Here is a 25,491-nt window from a genome sequence, read left to right on the forward strand (position 1 = left end):
GTAGGGCATTCCATAGGATTGGAGAGGCTTTGGAAAAGTCCTGGAGGCGAGTATGGGAGGAGGCGACGAGGGAGCTAGAGAGCAGGAGGTCTTGAGAGGAACGAAGTGGACGAGTAGGTTGGTATTTAGAGACTAAGCTAGTGATGTAGTAGAAATATAAACATATTGTTGACTATTGCGGATTTCCTTCAAAGACTATGGGAGTTATTTACTAAAGGAAAATGCACTTTGCACTGCAAGTGCACTTGGAAGTAAAGTCGCTGTAGATCCAAGGGGGACATGCGAGGAAAAGAAAAAAAACTGTATTTTAACTTGCACATGATTGGATGATAAAATCCGCAGAGCTTCCCCTCATTTCAGTACCCCTTAGATTTAGAGCGACTGCATTTCCAAGTGCACTTTCAGTGCAAAGTGGATTTGCCTTTCGTAAATAACCCCCGATGTGTATTAGAGTTAGAATATAGCCGTCTTCCAAAATTCGAATTTCGAAAAAAAAAAAATAGAATAAAGCCGAATAGACTATAAAAGAATGTAATAGACAATAAAAGACTGGAATAGAAAATAAAGGAATAGAATAGAAAGAATATAGCCATCTTCCAAAATTTGAATTTAATATAGAATAAAACAGATTAGCATAGAATAGAAAATAATAAAGTAAAACAAAATAGAATAGAAAATAAAGCAATAGAAAAGAGTAAAACAGAATAGAAAAAATAGACTAAAATAGAAAAGATTAGAATAGAATACAGTGGGACCTCAGATTGGCCCTTTTGTTGGAGAACTTATACCAAGGAGCAGTAATCATTCCAATAAAACCTGCTAATTAATGTTTTTAGGCCCAACTGAAAGCGGCTTTCAGTTCCTTTGGAGGACTACTGTAATTTACTATTTTTTTTTTTTTTTTTAACCAAATGACGGCATTAGCGCGGACCTACTTTTCCGGGACTACGTCTATTGACGTCGTCCCGTGCACGAGCGGCCTGCGCGCCCCCTGAGGGGCACGCGCGGCGCGCTCTGTGATCGGCGAGTCCATGAGACTCGCCTGATCACCGATCCGTGCAAGGGGTCGATCCCGACCCCTTATCACGTGATCAGCTGTCAGCCAATGACAGCTGATCATGTGATAGAACGGAGCCGGTAATCGGCTATTATTCCTTCTCGCGCTGACAGTGCGAGGAGAAAAAAAAAAAGCCGATCACCGGCGGCCGTGATCGGGACATCAGTCCCGATCACGGCCAGCAATACAAGCGACCACCTGCCCCCTGCCAGTGCCCACCTGCCCCCTGCAGTGCCATCCTGAATAAAAGTAAGTGCCCCCCGTCAGTGCCACCCAGCAGTGCCCATAGTGCCCACAGTGCCACCCACAGTGCCACCCAGCAGTGCCACCCGCAGTGCCACCCAGCAGTGCCACCCACAGTGCCCACAATCTGCCTCAAAGGTGCTGCACCCCAGTGCCGCCCATCAGTGCCCAGCAGTGCCGCCCATCAGTGCCCAGCAGTGCCGCCCATCAGTGCCCAGCAGTGCCACCTATCAGAGCCACCTATCAGTGCCCATCAGTCCCATCTATCAGTGGTACCTATCAGTGCCCATCCGTGCCACCCATCCGTGCCACTTATCCGTGACACCCATCCGTGCCATCTTATCTGTGCCCATCTTTGCCCATCAGTGCCGCCTTATCTGTGCCCATCGGTGCCGCCTTATCTGTGCCTATTAGTGCCGCCTTAACTATGCCTATCAGTGCCCACCAGTGCAGCCTATCAGTGCCCACTGCCCACCAATGCAGCCTATCAGTGCCCACCAATGCAGCCTATCAGTGCCCACCAATGCAGCCTATCAGTGCCGCCTAATCAGCGCACTTCAATGAAGGAGAAAAATGACCCGTTTGCAAAATTTTATAACAAACTATTAAACATGATTTATTTTTATTTTTTTGCATCTTTTTTGCTGTAACTAAATACCACCAAAAGAACGCTCTATTTGTGGGGAAAAAATGATAAAAATTTCATTTGGGTACAGTGTTGTATGCCCGCGCAATTGTCATTCAAAGTGCATCAGCGCTGAAAGCTGAAAATTGGTCTGGGACTGAGGGGGGTTTAAGTGCCCAGTAAGCAAGTGGTTAATGGTGAGAAATCGCTGTAATACTGGAATATCACTGAACTATAAAGCTAAAAAGACTAGTCTACATAAAATGTCATGTTTATGTGAGATTAAATAACAAATCTTTTTCCAATACATTTTTTAACTCATTTGAAAAGTCATTTGGAAGTCATTCGCTTTAGAATTTGTATCATTGACAAAATAAACTGGAGAAAATAATAAAATATACTAGATTTCAGTTTTAAACTGAAACTTAACACCCACTTCTTTATTTTAAAACAGATCAAAGCGCTGATGAACTAGGCGTTAATTCTCATCTGTCCGGTTTGGCAAAGTAGAAGAAACATTTTGCTTTGAGAAAGGGGCCCTATGAGGTCCCAAAATGTTGGTTAGTGATATTGTTTCTTAGATGTCTTAAATAAAACACAAACCATTTTTTGGCGAAGCTGGTGAGAATTCCCTTTTTCTAAATAAGCGTTTGACAAAGTAGCATGAAAAAGCTGAGAATCATGGGAGCCTGCCCAGTGTATTGAGCTGCAGTAGTAGAGGTAAAACACCACATTGTACAGGGCAAGCTAAATACTTTTTAATGGGTTCCTCTATACCAGTGATGGCGAACCTTGGCACCCCAGATTTTTTGGAACTACATTTCCCATGATGCTCCAGCACTCTGCAGTATAGTTGAGCATCATGGGAAATGTAGTTCCAAAACATCTGGGGTGCCAAGGTTCGCCATCACTGCTCTATACTCTTATATATAAATATATAATTCCTCTATACCAGGGATCCTCAAACTATGGACCTCCAGCTGTTGCGGAACTACGCATCCCATGAGGCATTGTAAAACTAAGACATGACTAGGCATGATGGGAATTGTAGTTTCTGAACAACTGGAGGGCCATAGTTTGAAGACTCCTGCTCTATATACTTATATACACCAATTGCCAAAAGTATTGGGACGTCTGCCTTTACTTTGAGTTGGCCCACCCTTTGCAGCTATAAAAGCTTCAACTCTTCGGGGAAGGCTGTCCACAAGGTTTAGGAGTGTATCTGCGGAAATGTTTGACCATTCTTCTAGAAGCGCATTTGTGAGGCCAGGCACTGATGTTGGAAGAGAAGGCCTGACTTGCAGTCTCTGCTCTAATTCATCCCAAAAGTGTTCTATTGGGTTGCGGTCAGAACTCTGTGCAAGCCAGTCAAGTTCCTCCACCCCAAAGTTGCTCATTCACACTATATTGCCAAAGGTATTGGGCCACCCCTCTAAATTATTTGGTGGAGGGGGGGATATGATGAGGGGTTGTTTTTCAGGGGTTGGACTTGGCCTCTTAGTTTCAGTGAAGGGAACTGTTAAGGCTTCAGCATACCAAGACATTTTGGACAATTTCATGCTCCCAAATTTGTGGGAACAGTTTGGGGATGGCCCCTGCCTGTTTCAACATGTCTGTCCACCAGTGCACAAAGCAAGGTCCATGAAGACATGGTATCAAGGAGTTTGGGGTGGAATTTGACTGGCCTGCAAAAGAGTCTTGACCTCAACCGAACAGAACACCTTTGGGATATTGGGTCAAACGTTCCCATAGGCATACCCGTGTGCAAGGGGCCTAAGTATATACCTATAGCCATTCATTAAGCAACTTCAGGCATCCTTGCCCTTTAGTTGCCAACCTGCACAATGCAGTAGAAATGGGGAAATGGATGCCCAATGTCCTAACAGCCTCATATATGCAACAATGAGAAACTAAATACGTGTTGCTATCTTCTAACCCCTTCCTATCGTAAACTATATAAATATATAGTTCCTCTATACACACATATAAATATACAGTTCCTCTATACATATAATTATATGGTACTTCTATATAAATATACGGTTCCTCTATACACTTATACTTTAAGTAAATCTACAGTTCCCCTATATAATTATACATAAATATATGGTACTAATGTACTGCCTGTGTGTACTGTAGAATCTGTCAGTGTGAAAAGGATTATAGCATGGATATGGAATGTGCCGTGTTTTCAACGGGCAATATTGGAACATTTACTGTATGTAACAATCTTCAGAAATATTATACTGTTGTAAACATGGAGAAGGTGATGTCCTCAGTGACACATAGAGACATTTCAGCTTTGTCTCTGTTTCCCGGGCTTCAAAACACCTCTTGTAAAGTCTACCAAATTGATAACCAAAGTTTGGCAACCTGATAGATGAACTATGTGATCACACTCAGTTTTGGAATTCGAATTTTAAGCTTGAGTGTAGTGTATTTCAGTGGGCATGTACACTCACCGGCCACTTTGTTAGGTGCACCTTTCTGTTACCGGGTTGGACCCCCTTTTGCCTTCAGAACTGCCTTAATTTTTTTGATGCATAGATTCAACAAGGTGTTGGAAACAATCCTCAGAGATTTTGGTTCATATTGACATGATAGCATGACTGCAGCAGATTTGTCGGCTGCACATTCATGATGCCGATCTCCCATTCCACTACATCCCAAAGGTGCTCTATTGGATGAGATCTGGTGACTGTGGAGGCCATTGGAGTACAGGGACCTCATTGTCATGTTCAAGAAACCAGTGGTGAGATGTTTTGAGCTTTGTGACATGATGCATTATCCTGCTGGAAGGAGCCATCAGAAGATGGGTACACTGTAGTCATAAAGGGATGTACATGGTCAGCAACAACACTCAGGTAGGCTTTGGCGTTTAAATGATGCTTAATTGGTTCTAAGGGGCTCAAAGTGTGCCAAGAAAATATCTTCCACGCTATTACGCCACCCCCACCAGCCTGAACAGTTCATAAAAGGCAGAGTGGATCCATGCTTTCATGTTGTTTACGCCAAAATCTGACCCTACCATCTGAATGTCAAAGCTGAACTCTAGACTCATCAGAACAGGCAACTTTTTACCAATTTTCTTTTGTCCAATTTGGTGAGCCCAGCTCGTCTGCTGCATGGTGGGGAACCTGATGCGCATGGCCGAGCGCCAGTACTAAGTTGGAAAAATGATATGTCTCCTCCTCTAGTCACTCCGATTCCGACACAGTTAGAAGGCACTGAGGGAACACACAGTTCACCCCTTGATCGCCCTCTAGTGTTAACTCCTTTCCTGCCAGTAATCAGTGCATTTTTATAGCACTGATCGCTGTATAATTGTCAATGGTCCCAAAAAAGTGGCAAAAGTGTCCGATCTGTCCGTCACGATGTCGCAGTACTGCTAAAAATCGCAGATCACCACCATTACTAGTAAAAAATTAAAATAAATAAAAATGTTATAAATCTTTCCCATCGTTTGTAGATGCTTTAACTCTTGCGCAAACCAATCAATATATGCTTATTACGATTTTTTTTTTTTTTTTTTAGCAAAAATATGTAGAAGAATATATATTAGGTTAAACTGATGAAGAAATTTGTTTTTGTTTTTTTAAAATTGGGAATATTTATTATAGCAAAATGTTAAAAATAAAGTTTTTTTCTTTCAAAATTGTCGTTTTTTTTTTGTTCATAACGCAAAAAATAAATAGCACAGAGGTGATCAAATACCACCAAAAGAAAGTTCTATTTGTGGGGAAAAAAGGACGCATATTTTGTTTGGATACAGCATTGCATGACTGCGCAATTGTAAGTTAAAGTGACGCAGTGCTAAATTGTAAAAAGTGCTCTGGTCAGAAAGGGGGTAAAATCTTCACGGGGCTGAAGTGGTTAACTAATACTTTGTTGAAGCACCTTTTTGACTTTATTACAGCACTCAGTCTTTTTGGGTATGAGGCTATTAGCATGGTACATCCTGACTTGGCAGTATTTGCCCACTCTTCTTTGCAAAAACACTCCAAATCTGTCAGATTGAGAGGGCAGCTCCTGTGCACAGCCCTCTTCAGATCACCCCACAGATTTTTAATGGTTTTTAGGTCTGGGCTCTGGCTGGGCCATTCCAAAACTGTAAGCTTCTTCTGGTGAAGTTGTTCCTTTGTTGATTTAGTTGTATGTTTTGGGTCATTGTCATGCTGAAAGATGAAGTTCCTCTTCATGTTCAGCTTTCTAGCAGAAGCCCGAAGGTTTTGTGCCAATATTGATTGGTATTTGGAACTGTTCATAATTCCCTCTACCTTGTCTAAGGCCCCTGTTCTAGCTGAAGAAAACCAGTCCCAAAGCATGATGATGACACCACCATGCTTCACTGTGGGTATGGTGTTCTTTCGGTGATGTGCAGTTTTGTATTTGCACCAAACATATCTTTTGGAATTATGGTCAAAAAGTTCAACCTTGGTTTCATCAGACCATATGCTTTTGGGAGACTTCAGATGTGTTTTTGAAAAATTTATCCAGGCTTGGATGTTTTTCTTCATAAGAAAATTCTTCCATCTTGCCACTCTACCCCATAGCCCAGACATATGACTAATATGGGAGATTGTAGTCACATGGACCACACAGCCAGTACTTGCCAGATATTCCTACAGCTCCTTTAACGTTGCTGTAGGCATCTTGGCAGCCTCCATGACCATTTTTTTCTTCTTGTCTTTTCATCAATTTTGGAGGGACGTCCAGTTCTTGGTAATGTCACTGTTGTGCCATATTTTCTCTACTTAATGATGACTGTCTTCACTGTGTTCCATGGTATATCTAATTCCTTGGAAATTCTTTTGTACCCTTCTCCTGACTGATACCTTTTAACAATGAGATCCCTCTAAAGCTTTGGACGCTCTCCGCGGACCATGGCTTTTGCTGTAGGATGGAGATTTCTTTTAGCGGCAGTTGCTTTTCTTGCCAGTATTTCTTTTGGCATTAAATGGTGAATTTGCTGGGCCTGTCAGTTCTGGACAAATTAGCAGTCACTTGAAATCTACACTATTTGTAGATGATTTTCCTTACAGTGGAATGATTGGTTTTCAATAATTTTTTAATCTTTTTAAATTCCTTTCCGGATGCATCCAAAACCTTATTTTTGGGGGGCTTTGAGAGATCTTCTTTCTATGATGACGCCACACAATTCAGTACCAAAGAGAATACCGGTACCTTGATATCTGAGGTTAAAATAAGGCAGGATGCCATTCCCTGAGATCACCACTCAGATGTACCCAACGTTGCTTCCACCCCGGAAAGTATTATCTACTATGTTGTTTCACTTTGAAATAATATGTCACATTATTGTTATCTGAAACACCTACGGTAATTTCATAGATTTGAAGTGATGGCAAATGTAAATCTAGCACAATTAATGACTTAAATTTGTAGCATTGTTTTTTTATCAGTTGGCACCTTAAGAAAGCACAGGCAGCATGGCCTGTGAAATGCATGTTGGGGGGGGGATTTGCATATGATCATATGTAATTATGAACTTTATTTGTATCATTTATACAAGTTATTGTATTATTAAGATAGGCCTTACGGTGCTTGGTCTTTATAGTGATGCATTAAAATACTGTATGTGCACAGCTTTTTATTTTCTTTAAAAAAAAAGTCATAATTGGATATCACAGTTCTTTCTATACGTCTTGCATCTACCATGTAGAACTCCTGCCCCAACAGACATCTTTTATTAATTTTTTTTTCCTCATTTGAACCAAACAGTATGAAGTCATGGGCCTCATATGTCTGGTCCCAGTGCTGCTTTCCTTGTCTCCTTCCTCCCATAAATTGCCAGACATGTCAGACCAGAGACATGCTAATTATCTATTTATTATTTATGCGTTATTTATTTATTTTATTCCTTTTTCCTGTTTTCAGGTACTGGGAGGCTGTTAAGAAATGGGATGAAGGGATACAATTAATGCCAGAGGATGCCACGTTTTATGAGATGAAATCACAGGTAAGACTGTGCAAAATGTCCTTAATGTTAAAGTTTAACTATGGGTAAAATAAAAAATGCCATATAAACAGCAGTCTGCTACTAGCATTAACACAGCAAATTTTCAGTTTGCCACTTAACCGATTGCCCACCGTATAACTTACATATGCGGCAGCAAGGTGGCTCTGCTGCACAGGATCGCGTACCTAGCATGTGATCCTGCACTTCCAGGTCTGGGTCGTGCATGTGTGCCGCCAGCGGCCCTCTACTGCTGTGATTTATACACAGCGGGACCTGATCTGCGAGTACTTGTGAGGACTCGATGTCCATCGGCACCTGCCCATCATTCAGCACAAAGGCTGTAAACAAGACAAAAATATGTAACAGAATACATGTTGGTCTAAATTGATGAAGAAAAAAAAAATTTTTTTTATTGGATATGTTTTAGAGCAGAAAGTAAAAATTGGTATTTTTTCCAAAATTTCCGCTGAGAGCCTAAGACAGCTGCTCCCCGCCCCTCCACTGCTCAGCTCTCCAATGAGGGTGGAGAAGCAGAACAGGAGAGATGCTGATTAACAAGCAGCAGCTCTCTTTTTGGGGAGCTGAGAGAACTGAGCCATCGGCGGTGTTCGCGGCTCGGTTCTCAGTGCAGAGACGCCGGGGACAGATGCAGCATCGGACCGATGATGCATCCACCTAGGTAAGTATGATGAGTTAAAAAAAAAAACTAATTTAAAGTAACTCAGTACCATATTGCACAAAATGGCCTCATCATGAAGGGGGTTCAAGATCAAGGTCCTGGGATGTATGATATCATTTTGGCCTAGGCCAGAAACCAGGAAGCAACTAAAGAAATGTAAAAAAAAAAAAAAAATTTAAAACAAGTAAATATAATATATTTTCCTATATATTTACTAATGCTAGTAGTATAAAGCTCACAAAGTGTTAATGCTGATTGGGAGAGTGTAGTTCCCCTTTAATCTTCATTTTACAGCATTATTCTTCTTTTAAGATAAGGATAGGATAAGTGAATAAACTGACTCCTGCTGGCTAAGCAGACATGCAGGATTGAATTACTGAATTGAGTAGGGTAACTCTGTAAGGTCTCATAAAAGGTTTACTTAGGAAAATCAAAAAATAATACTGCAAAGACAGGATCAATGATCTTGGCATGAGCACATTTTTAAAAGTGGAAAGATGTTTAAATTGATTCTCTGTATTACATCAGAGCAATCTACAAATTTTAAATTTGAATAAGAGAGCAAAAACCTAATCAGCACAAAAATGGCATCATAGTTAGCAGTCTTATTAAAGCGTTCCACACTCTTTCACAAATCAAGCTGATTCACAAGCAGGCATTATAGACAGTGACAAATGGAAAGAAATTAATTTTTATCCCTAAGGGTTACCTTGTTATTGATTGTTGGCGCTTCCTGTCCTAGCCACCCGCGGGTATTGGCGTCAGATCCGGCGGCGCAGTGTCTCCTGGGAGCTATGAATCAGTCTTTCTGGGAGTCAGTGTGGCTAAATATCCAAACAAAAGAACTTGCTGCTCCAGGTGAGACAGGAAGCCTAATGATATCACAGGTACCTGCCTCGGCTCGCCTCCGCATACGATCGACACTGAAGAAATGGCTGCACTCCAAGACCCATCAAAATTCTTATTTAATAACGAACATCCCAAGTGTTACAATGACTGTGTGGCAGCTAGCCACACAGTCAGTGTGGCCAGCCTCCGCTAATTATTGCGATCTTCGGAAAGCGGAAGTGACTCGATAATGCCAGGATGTTGCCATCACAATGGGGCGGGCACTTCCGATTACAACGCCCGTTGTCATGGCAATGTCGGAAGCTTGCGGCGCTGCGCCGTGGACTCAATGCGCGGGAACGGGCAGTGCATGCTGGTAGCTCAGCATCACCATATTTTGGAAGTGTCTGCTTATGGGCTTCACATGCCCACAGGCAAGATGAGAACTTCTACAAAGAAATGATATAAGTTGCTTTTAGAGACGAAAATGGACATCAGGGATATTATGCACCAAAAAAGTGAGTGGTACATTATGATTACATGAACTTAGGAATTTAGAAAAAAAAATCTATTATATGTTGGAACTCCACTTTAATGTTTTGGGGGGTGTCATTCTTAAACAAGTTGAGGGTATAACAGGGCTGTATGTAGCCCAAACACAACAGCGAGACTTGCCAGACCAACCCATGGGATAGATAGAGATGACAACTGTTGCAGAGATCTCTCCGCCAGTCCCTGAGAGATATAAGAAGTTGATGGGTGCGCCAGCCTTTATCCACCTACAACTGAGGACAAATGGTTTAATAAAGGATACGTTGTAAAGCATGAGGTTTAAGGTTTGGTTGAAAACTGTCTGGCTTAGTCATCACCAGTGATATACCACCCCTTTCACACTAGGGCCGCCCGTGCATTACTAAAGCACCGTTCGTTTTAGCATCGCTTTAGCGCTGTTTAAGTGGTGCTTTTTGGCTAAGAGCGCCCCACTAGCGTCCAAAGAAGGGGTTACAAAACGCCCATGTTGCGGTGCTTTCTAAATACTTTTCAGGGACTTCGGAAGCGCTGCCCATTCATTGCAACGGGCAGGGGCGTTTTGGAAGCGCTGTATACAACCGCTCCAAAGATGCCGGGACCGCCACAAAGACGTCCCGCAAGCTCACCTCTCCAGTGTGAATGCACTCGAGCCTTCACATTCAGGTGGCATTGGAGGCAGTTTTCAGGCACTTTACAGGCGCTATTTCTAGCGCTAAAATGCCTGAAAACTGCCTCAGTGTGAAAGGGGTCTTATAGAGGGACTCTGGATGACATGCTATACAAATATTTGTATACACCGCTCCTACAGTGCCTCCAAGATGCGGCTTGCACACTGGAGTGAGAGGAGAGGCTCTTTACGGCCACTATGCACGCACTATTTTTAGCTCTATAGCGCCTGTAAAGCGCCTCAGTGTGAATTAATCAATTTTAAAAAAAACGATTCATCGAACACGAAAATTTTAATGAGTAACAGCCCTAGTATTTAGTAGGGCTCTTGTAAAGTACAGTTCCAGTTTTAAAGTGTTACTAAACCCACAACAGTAAAATCAGTCTGTATATGCAGTGACGCATGCTTGTTATACTCGCCATGAAACCTAAGGGGTCAACCGTGCACATTTTATAAAAAGAGGCCCTAGTATGTGTATGTATGAATGTATGTTAGGGACCTTAGAGTGTAAGCTCCTTGAGAGTAGGGACTGATGTGAATGTACAACGTATATCTGTAAATTGACGGCGCTTTATAAGTACCTGAAAAAAATTAATGCTGTCTTCTCTGATCCTCCCCCTTTTCCACAGTCCCCAATCCATCTGCTGATAGTACCAAGCCCTTTGAGGCACTCTACACATGCTCAGTTTGGTGTTTTTTGTTGGAAAGTTGTTTTTTTTCTTGGGAGAGTGCATGTGATCAGCACAGGGCCAATCGGCACTGTCCAATCAGGGGTCCTGCAGCCTCATAGGTCAGTCAGAGTAGAATGAAAACTCCTCCTACAAGCTTTAACCAAACACTGATAGACGTCACAAGACTGCTATATACTGCTGATATAGTGAATGCAGGGTCCTGGGTTTAGTAACACTTTAATATCAATATAAATAAATTGTTTAGACCAAACTGTCCAAAACTATTTCCATTACAGAAAGTGTACTGTAATGATCTGTAGTAGCTTTAGTAGCTTTAGTAACATACAGTAAGCAGTGCTGTGTTCTAAGAGTAGTAGTAGTGGGGAGACTTCCTGTTTGCTGCCAGAATAAAATAGAGTCTGGCTGAAAACTTCTGCGCCATTCAGGAGAAGTATTTTTATCAGTGAATACAACGATTCCTCTGATTTGTCAAGTTGTAAATCACAAGACCGTCTGCCCGTCTCTTCACCTCAACCAATCAGAGAAAGTATTTATTGTTGAAAAGACAGGATAGAGCTTCATGATTCTGGCCAAATTGAGAATCACGATTTTTTTTGCTTAGAATAAAGATCACGATTCTCGCGGCGCCAAATCTTTCACATTATACAAAACAATTGGGCTAACTTTACTATTTAGTTTTTTTTTTTTTTAATTCATTAACCACTTTTGCAGCTAAAGGAACAGGCCCCTTTTTGCGATTCGGCACTGCGTCACTTTAACTGACAATTGCGCGGTCGTGCGACGTGGCTCCCAAACAAAACTGACGTCCTTTTTTTCCCACAAATAGAGCTTTCTTTTGGTGGTGTTTGATCACCTCTGCAGTTTTTATTTTTTGCGCTATAAACAAAAATAGAGCGACGATTTTGAAAAAAAAAATGCTATATTTTTTACTTTTTGCTATAATAAATATCCCCAAAAAATATATACATTTTTTTTCCCTCAGTTTAGGCCGATACGTATTCTTCTACATATTTGTGGTAAAAAAAAATCGCAATAAGCGTTTATTGATTGGTTTGCGCAAAAGTTATAGCGTCTACAAAATAGGGGATAGTTTTATGGCATTTTTATTAATATATTTTTTTTTACTAGTAATGGTGGCGATGAGCGATTTTTATTGTGACTACGACATTATAGCAGACACGTCAGACAATTTTGACACAGGATCGGGTCGTGAGCGCTCACGACCCACAGCTGGGCTCTTAAAGGGCAAACGTACCTGCTTGTGCCCAGCCGTGCCATTCTGCTGATGTATATTGGCGTGAGGTTGTCCTTAAGTGGTTAAAGTAATTTTTTCCCCAAAAAATGGCATTTGAAAGACCGCTGCGCAAATACAGTATGACATAAAATATTGCAACAACTAACATTTTATTCTCTAGGGTCTCTACAAAAAAATATATATCTAGATATATAGATATATATATATATAATGTTTGGGGGTTCTAAGTCTATTCCTTTGACAAATTGTTACAATGTTTAGACTTAGTTCCACTTCTAAAGAATGTTGTGATTCTTGGCAGACTGCCCAGTTTTTCTCTTCCTTTCTTTTGATGGCTGTGGCTTCAGCAGAGCAGAGAGAATTCTCTGCATAGAAAGAATCAGGAAATACTTTTTTCGACGCTCGCACTGGGAAAAAATTGTGATAACGATTCTTAACGATTAATCGTGCAGCTCCAAGACAGGATATCTGAGAAATACTCAGCCTGACTCATTTTATATGTGGCAGTAGACGGGAAGTTGTCTTTGCTGCTACCAAAACACAGTGCTGCTTGCTGTGTGTAGCTATTGCTACTACAATACATTACAGTACACGCAGCGGTCGCATCGTTCTCTAATGAGAATAGTCAGACCATTCAATAGCTCTGCAGTCACCAAGGCATCTACCTTCTGCCAATTGGAGATCTCTAACTCTGACTCAGCAGGGGAGGGTGTTGGGAAAGTGTTCTCCTCTACAACATGTCTGCAGAGAGCAAACTTTTCCATTGTGACAGGTTTTTAAGACTTTGAAGCCCTTTTGTTTTGATACCCATAAAATGTATTTAAACAGAAAATCTAATGGAGACTTTAAAGTAGAAAAAATCGCGATCTAGATACAACCCCTCCCTCACGATCTTAATCCAGCATTTCAGCGATTCTATGTAAACAGTACAGAGCCATTCTCTGCTCACTCGCAGCTGTCAAAAGAAAAAAAAAAGAGCCTCCAGCAAAGTTTATCACAACATTACTCAGCGCTGAGATAAAAAGAAACATTGTATAATTTGGTTCTTTTAGAACAAAGGGATGAACTTCGGTCTGAAAATGAGGTCAGTTTAACCACTTAAGACTAATGCCCTGTACACACGATCTGACTTTCCGATGGAAAATGTGCGATCGGATTGTGTTGTCGGAAATTCCGATCATGTGTGGGCTCCGTCTGACTTTTTTTGTTGTCGGAATTTCTGACACACAAAGTTTGAGATCTGGATCTGAAATTTTCCGACAACAAAATCCAATCATTTAAATTACGATCCTGTGTAGATAATTCCGACGTACAAACTGCCACGCATGCTCAGAATAAATGACAAGACGAAAGCTATTGGCTACTGGCCTCTTTATAGTGCTGTCGTACGTGTTGTACGTCACCTCGTTCTGAACAATCGGATTTTCCAACAACTTTGTGCAAATCCGTTGGAAAAATGTCCGACCGTGTGTACAGGGCATTCGCCTTTTTCTGACACGCATTGCTTACAAGTTAAAAATCAGTGTTTTTTTGCTGGAAAATTACTTGGAACCCCCAAACATTATTTATATTGTTTTAGCAGAGACCCTAGAGAATAAAAATGAATATTTTGTGTCACACTGTATTTGTGCAGTGGTCTTTCAAAAGCAATTTTTGGGGAAAAAAATACACTTCAATGAATATAAAAAAAAATTAAACAGTAAACTTAGCCCAATTTTTTTGTGTAATGGGAAAGATGATGTTATGCCGAGAATCGTGATCTTTATTCTAGGCAAAAAAATGTGATTCTCATTTTATCGTGCAGCTCTACTTTAAAGTGATATTAACTACTTGCCGACCGCCTTCCTCTGGCAAGGCGGCTCGGCTGCGCAAATCGACGTACATGTACGTCATACTGTGCATGTGATAGTGTGGGCACTCCGGGGGAGCGTGCATGTGGGTCCAGCGGACTCAATGTCTGCTGGCCACCTGTGATCGCGGTACAGAGAACCATAATGGGGATCTGCCTGTGCATGTAAACAATGCGGATCCCTGTTCTGATAGGGGACAACATGGAGGTCTGTTGTTCCTAATGATCAGGAACAGTGATCTCTGTTTTTTCCCAGTAAGCCCATCCCCCACACAGTTAGAATACACCCAGGCAACACAGTTAACCCCTTGATTGCCCACTAGTGTTAACCCCTACCCAGCCAGTGTCATTAGTACAGTGACAGAGCAATTTTTTTAGCACTGATCACTGTATTGGTGTCACTGGTCCCCAAAAAGTGTCACTTAGGGTCAGATTTGTCCACCGCAATGTCACAGTTTCGCTAAAAATCACAGATCGCTGCCATTACTAGTAAAAAAAAAAAAAAAGTAAAAGTCCCTAACTATCCCCTATTGTGTAGACGCTATAACGTTTGCGCAAACCAATCAATATACGCTTATTGAGTTGTTTTTTTTTTTTTACAAATAATACGTAGCAGAGCACATGTTGGCCTAAATTGATGAAGAAATGTAGATTTTTTTTTTTTTTGGATGTGTATTATAACAGAAAGTAAAAAATATATATTTTTTTACTAAATTTGCACTCTTTTTTGGTTTATAAAGCAAAAAATAAAAACCACAGAGGTGACCAAATACCACCAAAAGGAAGCTCTATTTGTGGGTTAAAAAGGACATCAGTTTTGTTAGGGTACAACATCGCATGTCTACGCAATAGTGAGTTAACGCGACGCAGTGCCGTATCTTAAAAAATGGCCTGGTCATTAAGGGGTGACGTGGTTAAAGGCAGATTTTTTTTTTAAGCTAACAAACATGTTATACTTACCAGCTCTGTGCAGTGGTTTTGCACAGAGCAGCCCAGATCCCCCTCTTCTTGGGCCCCCCCATCGCTCCTGGCCTCTCCCTTCTTCTGAGTGACCCCATAGCAAGCAGCTTACTATGGGGGCTCCCAAGCCACTGCTGTGTGTGTCCATTCACATACGGAGCGCGGCTCCCCCCACTCCCTCCTCCCTGGCTCACTTGCTGTGATTTACAGTAGTGGAAGGCAACGGCTCCCGCTGTTGTCTCAGCTAATAAGGAGGAAGAGACCTGGGCAAGCCACATGCACATTGCTGGATCGAGATGGGGCTCAGGTAAGTGCTGGGGGGGGGGGGGGGGCGGCAGCAGAAGGTTTTTTACCTTCATGCATTGAATACATGAAAGTAAGAAACCTTGAGTCTCTACAACCACTTTAGAGGATATGTACATGAAATATTAAGTGTTCAAAGTTGGAATTCTTATTATGTGCCGGTAGGTGGAGCTTTAGGCTCCTTTTAACATTTTTCCAGACTGTCAATTTGCTTCCTCGCTATAAAGCCTGTTTACAGACCTCAATAGTTACAGCTGACAATTACATACATACAGGTGTAAGGAAGCACAACACCCGTATGATTTGGCTTGAAAAAAGTGGCCATTCTTAATTTATTTGCTGTACTCAGCTGGGGAATCAAGCAAACTCAGTCAGCAGGTTTTGATTTACTAGTATAAGGCAGGAGAGCCTTTCAATTCCTAATGACACAGCTGTTTTGCTTTGTGAATAATGCCATTGGGAGCTGTCATTACTAACATGTTTTTAACTGTGAAGGCTCCAGCCTGGCCACCCCAATTCCCCACCTTTACTGTGCATGAGTCACCGACTTTGAACAACCAGGCAGGACATGAGGTCAGAATGACAGAATTCATTGGTTGTCTGATCCAGGTGAGTTATTACTAGCTATCAAAGCTTCCATCACATTAAAAAGACTGATTCCCTTTTACCATGCTAGATGTAGGTGTACTTTTTTTTTTTTTTACTTCTATAGCACCAACATACTCCATAGCCTTTTACAGAACATATTGCACAATTTATTCCAGTTTCTGCCCCGGTGAGCTTATACTCTAATGTCTCTACCAATCAGACTGTAGAGTCAGTTCATTGAGAACACAGATTAGAGAAACAAATGCATAAAAAAAAAAGAAAGATTACACAATCATCGCAATGCTAGATACTAAGCAGCTAAGCAACTGAGCTACCTTGCCAGCCACTAAGGATTATAATAAATACATTACCTTTAAGCTGAACTCTCAGCAGATATGAAAGATACACATTAATGCAACTTTGTAAATATTAAAGGGTTTCTCAAGGCAGAAGGTTTTTTATCTTCATGCATTTTATGCAATAAAATATAAAACCTTCTGTGTGCAGCAGCCCCCCCCCCCCCCCTAATACTTACCTGAGCCCATCTTGATCCAGTGATGTTGCAGGAGTGTCTTGCCTGGCCGGGACTCTCCCTCCTCATTAGCTGAGACAGCAGAATGGCACCATTGGTTCCCGCTGCTGTCAATCAAAGTCAATGAGCAAAACCACTGTTCCGCGTTTGAATGGACACACAGAGCAGTGGCTCGGCTCAGGTGCCTCCATAGCAAGTGCTGACGAGGGACCTGGAAGAGGAGGATAGGGGCTGCTCTGTGCAAAACCACTACACAGAGCAGGTAAGTATGATATGTTTGCTATTTTTAAAGAAAAAAAACAGAGACTTTAGTATAACTTTAATTTATCATTAAATGTATTTTTAAATACAAGTAGTGTAAGTATCTCAATTAACCAGGTGTCGGCCTCTTTAAGTCCCTGTACAGCAGTGTATGTGCTGACAAAAAGCATGCTGATAAGGGGGAGAGATGAGTTCATCATTATTTTGCTTCTCCTTTCGCTGTCCAGTCACAGACTGGGGTGTGTCCAGCATGACGTGTGCTCAGAACAAGGGGGTTGAATGATGCTGACCATCAGGCTGAGGGCATCTAGTGACAGAAAAAAAAGTACTGCAGGGGAAATTTCTTGATGGAAGATTATTATTTGCAAAAAAAGTTGGTTTTGTTATTTCAATCGACGTGCTATTATTTTTTATATTGTGATTTTGGCTGAAGTTCTGTTTTAGGCTCCATTCACACTTGGGCAACTTGTCACATCAAAGTTGCATGACAAGTTGTTCCTCATATTTTCCAATGATACCCATTTAAAGTTACAGCAACTTCAAAATAGTTTATGCACTACTTTGGTCTGACTTTCATGCAACATGAGGGCCACAGTCTTCAATGTCTATGGCCCCCAAGTTGTACCTGATTGTTATACAGTGCAACTTGTGTGCAACAGTTGTAGATTATCATTGGCCAAAGCCAAAGTCATACCCAAGTTGTGTTAAAGTGGCACTCCAAAGCCGGTGGGACTTTGGAGTCGCTACAAGTGTGAATGGAGCCTTCCAGTGACATGGTCTTTAAAAGGGGGGGCCTCTTCATACACACTGATACTCACCTTGCCAGCTCTTCCATGCTGCTCCAGTCACTGGTGACAAAGGGAGTGATGTGCTCGCTCCTCATAGATTTGACACTAGTTGACACTGAAGACTTTTATTCCAGCTTAAATAGAGGAAGTAGCTGGTCAGATGAGGCTCAGTAGGCCACTTTTGCAGACACCATAAGTTTGCCCTAAATAGGCAAGGTGACAGCTTTTTTTCTGAAGCATTCATTCTATCACATTTTTTTCCTGCACAATATGGAATTAAAGAATTATGTGTAAAGTTGCGCTAAATATACGTGAAGACCTGTGATACAGCTTATAAAAATGAATTCAAATACAGATCGTGCATAAATCATAAATCCAAAATTAAAAACATGCCATATAGAATACTCTAAGGCTCATATTCAGTCTAAGCCCTTGTACACACGGTTGGAGAATCTGTCAGAATGAGTCTTATCGGACCGTGTCGTCAGATAATCCGACTGTGTGTGGTATGCATCGGACTGATTCCGACCGAATCTCCGTCCGACCCAATTTTCCAACATGTTGGAAATATTTCCCGACCAACTGGGCCAGACGGACCTAATCCGATCATGTGTAGAGCATTTTCATCAGACCAAGTGCCACGCATGCTCAGATCAAATTCCTACATCAAAGCTATTGGCTACTAGCCTGAATGTAGTCCCATTGTAACGAAATTACGTCATTACGTTCTGAAAGATCGGATTTTTCGCCAACTTGGCCCGACCGTGTGTATGCAACAGTTTCGGGCAAAATCCGACGGATTTGGTTGGCAAAATCTCCGACCCTGTGTACGTGGGCTAAGAGTCCTCACAGGTAGAAAAACACAAGAGACTATGATGTGAGTCTAGTCCCCAAAAATGCAGAAAACAAAGAAATCAGTCTTTCTTATTTTCAAAGTTTGGTAAAACGTCCGAGTCTTGCCAATATCTCTTCCTGAACGAAAAAAGTTGGACTCTTACCGCAATGGATGGACTCCAAACAAACGGAGTCGTTAGCGCTGGCAGAAACCAACCCTCTGCAGGGATTCCAGGTACACGCTCCGCTCTCACAAGCCGCTGGGGGCGTCAACACGTGTAGACCTTCGGAGGATTTCCGACAGGGGCCGATAATTTCCGGAACCAGCCGATTGACCTTCATTCCTCTCGGTTTACACTAGGAAGATGGACAGGATGGCCGCCCAATCACTAATAATTTCCGGTTTGGAGAGCTCTCTGATATACAGACATGCGCGGAGGCTCCTCAATACGCGAACCTGTAGTGAAACATAAGACACTCGGGCCACCCGGCCATGAGCGAAAGGGGGAAAAACGGGCTCCAATCGTGAACGTACCGTTAAACAATCGGCAAATTTATTTAATTAAAAGTACAGCGGACCAGAGGTATGAACCATTATGGCCAAATTTGTTTTTTTACCTGTGAGGACTCTTAGATTGAATATGAGCCTTAGGGTATTCTATATGGCGTATTTTTAATTTTTGGATTTATGATTCGTGCACGATCTGTATTTGAATTCATTTTTATAAGCTGTATCACAGGTCTTCACGTATATTTAGCGCAACTTTACACATAATTCTTTGATTTGGTCCATATTGATATTAGATGGTCTTTAGTTGCAGCTTTTGGTTTTACCCTAGCGCGATATTGTTGTGTTTTTTTATTGTTTACAATATGGAATTGGAAGCTGTAGATGACAGTTTTATAGCCCAAAAACAGTACTTGAACATCACTTGCAAAGCCCTTTCATCTCCGAGTCATTGTTTAGTTGTTGCCTGTCTACAGTTAGGCTGTAGAAAAACACAGCCCTCTAGGCAGTAAGTATGCACTTATAGAATATTAGAAAAGCTTTATATGTTTGTATGTTGTATTATTAATTACTTTTATGTGGCATTGTCTCCAGACTAAAAGAGCGCAAGCTTCTGAGATAATGGCTATTGGCATGCATTGCAATGCTGTATAACTTGTGCTGAGCTGTTATCTTGTAGCGTACTGTAAATACAGCTGCACCCAAGAGCATAATTGTTTAATGAGCAGGAATAACATGCTGCTCTTTATACATGTTTTATGGCTCGCTGTAAGGCAGGATTATCTAAGCGCTAAATAAGTGGAAGTTATTTGGTTAGAGACATTTAAGTGGCAGGTGACAGTCAGGACTAACACTGTAATGGGCTGTAGGCAAACACCATAAAGAACAATGCTGAGCACCAAGGGAAACCTATCACTGATATGGAAACATGGCAACTGTGCTGTAATCACCACGTTCAATCATCTTACAGCATCCTAAAGAGAAACTGAACTCTGGAAGCAGTATCCAGAAAAAAAAAAGGCAGAGCTTGAATGACACTTTTTCATCCTTTCTGCCCACGTCCAATTGCTGTCCAAATCTTGCCGCCTCAACCTCCGCGATATATCTCCAAAATATGCCCCTTTCTAGCCAATGACGTCACAAAGCTCCTAATTCACTCGCTGATCATCTCTCACCTCCATTACTGCAACTTCCTTTTCACAGAATTACTTTTACAAAGGTTATCCCCCCTTCAGTCCATCATGAATGCTGCCGCCAGACTTGTCCCCTTACTAATCGCTCAGTGTCTGCTTCTTCTCTCTGCCAATCCCTCCACTGGCTTCCGCTCACCCAACAAATTACATTCAAAATACTAACAACCGCTTACAAAGCCATCCACAACTTTACCCCCAGCTACATCACTAACCTAGTCTCTTATACCATCCTAATCGTTCTCTTTGTTAATATTAATACTATCATATAGAGGATCAATGGCCCCTTATGTGATAGAATGTTTATGGCAGCCCTTCTCAACCTTTTTAACACAGAGAAACCTTTAAAATAACTTTCCAGTCTCTGAGAACCCTGGAGAAAAATTACTATATATACAGCTCAAGATACATTAGTGTGATGGTCAGTGGGAAGAATGCCCCTTGCACTTGTGGACTTTGGGAAGAATTACCTCTTTAAAGATAGCTAAGAAGATCAATGGTATCAGCGGGAACTTACAGTATCTGAGAGGCAGAAATTGTCCATTGCTCAGGGAACCCCTAGCAATCTCTGGAGGGTCCCTGGTTGAAAAACCCTGGTTTATGGTGACAGGTTGTCTTTAAGGAGACATCCGGGGCTATTAGACCCCGGATGTTTCCCCTGCACTTCATTGAAGCTAATGGAACACAGACCCTGCTCCAAGAGCTTCTTCTTTCCCGGCTATAGCAGCTGGGGAAAGAGACAGCAGAAACAATTGATAAAGTCCTTGCTTCTTCCGGGTTCTTACCAGTTAGGGGAGATGTCAAGCTCAGTGCTGCTGCTACTTTGTGCACCCTGATAATCCTTCATATGCATTGTATCAGTTGACTTTGTCATAGGTAGCCCCCTTCATTGCCTCTAGGTTCTTACTAGCTAAGGGAGATCAGCAAACAGGTGTTTACTGGTCTCCCCTATACCTGCTGACATCTTCCATGTTGAAGGGTTGCATAGGGGATGGGGGGGTATAAAACCCCCCTGCTACTGTGCATGACATATATTGGTGACCGTAACAGGTTGCATATCCAAAAACAGATATATATAAATATATATTTTGCAGCTTACACTCCTGAGTCATACAGATGTGAAGGCAGCATTAGTTTTCTTTTTTTAAGTTTTTTTTTTTTTTCCTTTTAATCTTTACCTGGTAATGCTGGAAATGGCACACTTCTAGTTGCTTTGTCTACACTCTCTTCCCCATGCTATCTGTGGGTTTTCACACAGAATGGACTTCAAACATGTCTGCCCTTGTTCATCTCCATTGCATGTGGACCGATGGGACTAGTAGTTTACAAAAGAGAGATAACATTGTTTATGCTATCCTTTCCGCTCACAGGAAGTGACACTGCATTTCAGGTATTTTCTGTTCTTCCTAAAAATATTTTGAGCCCAAAGAAAGCAAATTATTACAGCTACTACATCTAAGGATGGTAAGCTGCAATATATAACAATTTTCCCTGGGTTTAGATATGCTTTAGGCTTGCAAAATGGAATTCTCCCTTGAGAAATAACAAAATACCCATAGTTAAGGTGTAAAATGAAGCATGGCCATGAAGTGAAGCACTCCACCCCCAAACCGCCCCCATTACAGAATCTAGGGTCCTCCTCTGCTCAGGCCCCTGTCTCTTTTTTGTGCTTGCACAGATATGTAATGTTTTCACAGGAATCTGTGAATAAAAAACGCAGTCCATTGGTATTTTCCTTAAAACCCCAAAACTGAAGGTCCATACATCAGTACGAACCTGAGCTGGTGGAATAGTCTGCAGGAACCCGAGTGATGCAACACAGGGTCCACTGATTTGTAGGCCCAATGCAAAAAACGAATACAGTAAAACGAACCTTGGTTTACGAGTAACCCGATTAACAAGCGCTTTGAAAGACGAGAAACTTTTTTTTTTTTTTTAATTCTGACTCGGTTTGCGAGTGTTGTCTCGCAAAACGAGCAGAATTCAAGCAAATGGGCGGTGCAGTACTTCATTTGGCCAGAGGTGCACGGGCGCCGGGGACACTCGGAACGGTTTGGAGCCGTTCGGAAATACTCAGAATGACTCGGGAAATACTCTGTTCTCGAGTTTTTCTGAGGCTTTCGCTTTAATATGCTAGTGATTTGGATTACAAGCATTCTCCTGGAACGGATTATGCTCGTAATCCAAGGTTCCACTGTAAACATTTTTTTATGACCCCTTTGGACCGGCTCCCGTTAGGCCTTTAAGGGGTTCGGAATGCTGGGAGTCTGGGCGGCACTTGTGATCATGTAACCACTGTGATTGTCTGTCACAGCGGTTACATGATTAGAAAACTCCTGATCACTACTTGCTATGTGTGAGCTGCGGATCACTTTGCCAGGAGCGCACAGGGCGTTTGCTCTCAGCACTGCTCTATGGGCCCTATTGTACGCAAATATGCGGCCGCTCGGGGGGCCGAGGCCTGAAACTCAAGAGTTCGTATATTGGCGTACGTTCGCACCAAGGTGTTGATCAGAATGGATGCTGTAATTCGTTTTTTTGAAAAGGTGGAAAATTTGTCTTTTTGAAGTTACTTTGACTTAAAAGTTAAATCGCTGCAGCGTCTTCTTTAACAGTCCATCCAAAGCTAATATTTCTGTTTTAAGTAGAGGTTGGCGTATTAAACTACAGCCATGTATCACATATTTACAAAAACAAAAATGTGGTTTATTCACTATCTAAAGATTTACTGTGTTGGTAAGGTAACAATATCTTCCTATACGTCCTCAAAACCAGTAAATGACAATGTTACAACTGGTAAATTACAAGAACCTTCTCTCTAATAGGTTCCGCAGTTAATGTTGGGTAAACACGAATATGTGCCTGTGGTTTCGGGGGGATGCCATTGTTACTTAGTGTGTATTTTCTGGAGTAAACACCTTCAAAAGTTACCAGACCTGTGATTACTTCGAAAGGCACTATTACACATTGTTTCAAATGATCTGTGGCAGGCCGTTGATTAAAAGGACTGGGCTGACAGCAAACGTAGCATTGTATATAGAAAGCACACTTCATTGTGACACAGTGGGTGCGAGTTAAAAGCATTCCTGTGATAATATTTTGGGAGCGATTATACTCCGCATGAAGACAGAAGCCCATTGTGAAACTGGAGATGTTTAACTCTACCTTTAAAAAAAAAATATTAAACTGGCTGGAAAGTATATGACAACGTGACTCGGATTCCAGTAAGGGTTTTGTAAATCATAGCCTTTCGTACTGGAAGCTAAGTGGGGCCACTACAATTGTTTTCTGTATTTGTGAAACAAGGCTAGGTTATTCAAGGAACCATAGGCACCAGTGAAAATATTAAAGCATGGGAAGTCTGGCAAATTGTTTAAGCCGCATAGTAAGTGATCTGTGGTTATGACTCCATGGATCATAAACTTTTTCTAGTTCTTGCACTAGCTGCCCAAAGAAATTTTAAAGGGGACATGGTCGTTTGAATATATTTTGATTTGAAGGTTACAAGAGAAATAAATGGGCTTCTCCTGATGATCATATCATTGTAAAAATGTGCATTAAATCTTTGGTTACCAATGACTTTAACCACTTCAATACAGGGCACTTCCTGCCCAGACCAGTTTTCAGCTTTCAGTGTTATCACATTTTGAATGACAATATTGCAGTCATGCGACGTTGTACCCAAACAAAATTTTTATAATTTTTTCCCCCACAAATAGAGCTTTCTTTTTGTGGTATTTGACCACCACTGGGGTATTTATTTTTTACACTACAAATACAAAAATACCGAAAATTTAAAAAAAAAAAGTTTTTCTTAGTTTCTGTTAGGCCTCGTACACATGATCGGAAATTCGGCCAGCAAAAGACAGATGAGAGCTTTTGGTCGGAAAATGCGATAGTGTGTATGCTCCATCGGACTTTTGCTGGCCGAATTTCGGCCAGCAAAAGATTGAGAGCATGAAGTTCCTATCCGAAAATGTGTTTGTGTGTATGCAATTCCGACGTGCAAAAACTCACGTATGCTCAGATTCAACTACAAGACGTAAGATACTGGCTACTGGCTATTGAACTTCCTTTTTCTAGTCCCGTCGTACGCGTTGTACTTCACCGCGTTCTTGGCGGTCAGAATTTGGTGTGACCGTGTGTATGGAAGACAGCTTGAGCAAAATCCCATTGGAATTCCGTCGGGAAAAACATCAGAGCTTTTTCCAACCAAAATTCCGATCGTGTGTACGCGGCGTTACAAAACTTTGTAAATAAGTAAGTTTCCTCCTTCACTGATGGGGCAGTATTGATTGGCACTGATGAGGTGGCACTGATGAGGCACTTATATGCAGCACTGATGGGCGGCACTGATGAGCACGCATAGGTGGCACTGATGGGCACAGATAGGTGGCACTGCTAGATGGCACTGATAGGCAGCACTGATCGGGATGCACTGGCAAGCATCACACAGTGCCATCCCTAATGGGCAATGATTGACATCCCTGGTGGGCTCATCTGGTGGTTCTGGGTGGGCATCCCTGGTAGTCCTGGGTGGGCATTCTCGGGGGGGCTGCACTGATAATCAATAAGCACAGACCCCGCCTGTCAGGAGAGCAGCCGATTGGCTCTCCTCTACTCGCATCTGTTGGCTTTTTTTGCACGGCACACCACACCACCGATTGCCACGCCGCATGCCCCTGCGGGCGCGCGATCACAGCTTATCCTGCTGGACGTTCTATGACGCCCAGTCAGGATGACAGATCCGATTTCCACCCATCATTTTGCTATATGGCGGGCGGGATGTGGTTAACCTGGCCATACATCAGTAGGATTATTACACTTTTTATTTTAAGTGGAACTAAACCCTCCTATCCTTTCAGCCAAGGAGGCATCTTAAGCCTCTGTTTGATCTGTAACTGCCATGGTGCTACAAATGTGATCAGTTATGACTCCAGCCATATGATGGTTTGACAGTTTAGTTGAAAGCACCAGCAAATGTGACAGTTAGCATTCCCTGCAAGCCTGCTTTTTTTGAAAACTGTTAAATTGATGAGTTTAATTTCACCCTGAAGTGGATGTAAACCCTACATAAGTTTTACGTGCATATCTGCTGTGTTCAGCTTTATATATTCTTTATAA

At 41.9% G+C, this 25,491-nt stretch overlaps 1 protein-coding gene across 2 annotated transcripts in view; it reads left to right on the top strand.

Annotated features, from left to right (window-relative positions):
* TTC33 (tetratricopeptide repeat domain 33) overlaps window positions 1-25,491 on the top strand; it is a 341,381-nt gene that overhangs the window by 183,761 nt on the left and 132,129 nt on the right. For both annotated transcript variants that reach the window (XM_077462811.1, XM_077462812.1), the window contains exon 3: window positions 7,821-7,902. In XM_077462811.1, the coding sequence (XP_077318937.1) occupies window positions 7,821-7,902 (82 nt within the window). The remainder of the gene's footprint in view (window positions 1-7,820; window positions 7,903-25,491) is intronic.

This window comes from Lithobates pipiens, unplaced genomic scaffold (genome assembly GCF_037356315.1).
Source record: "Lithobates pipiens isolate NorthernLeopardFrog02 unplaced genomic scaffold, aLitPip1_a1.2 Scaffold_3, whole genome shotgun sequence".
In the NCBI taxonomy this organism is placed as follows: Eukaryota; Metazoa; Chordata; class Amphibia; order Anura; family Ranidae; genus Lithobates; species Lithobates pipiens.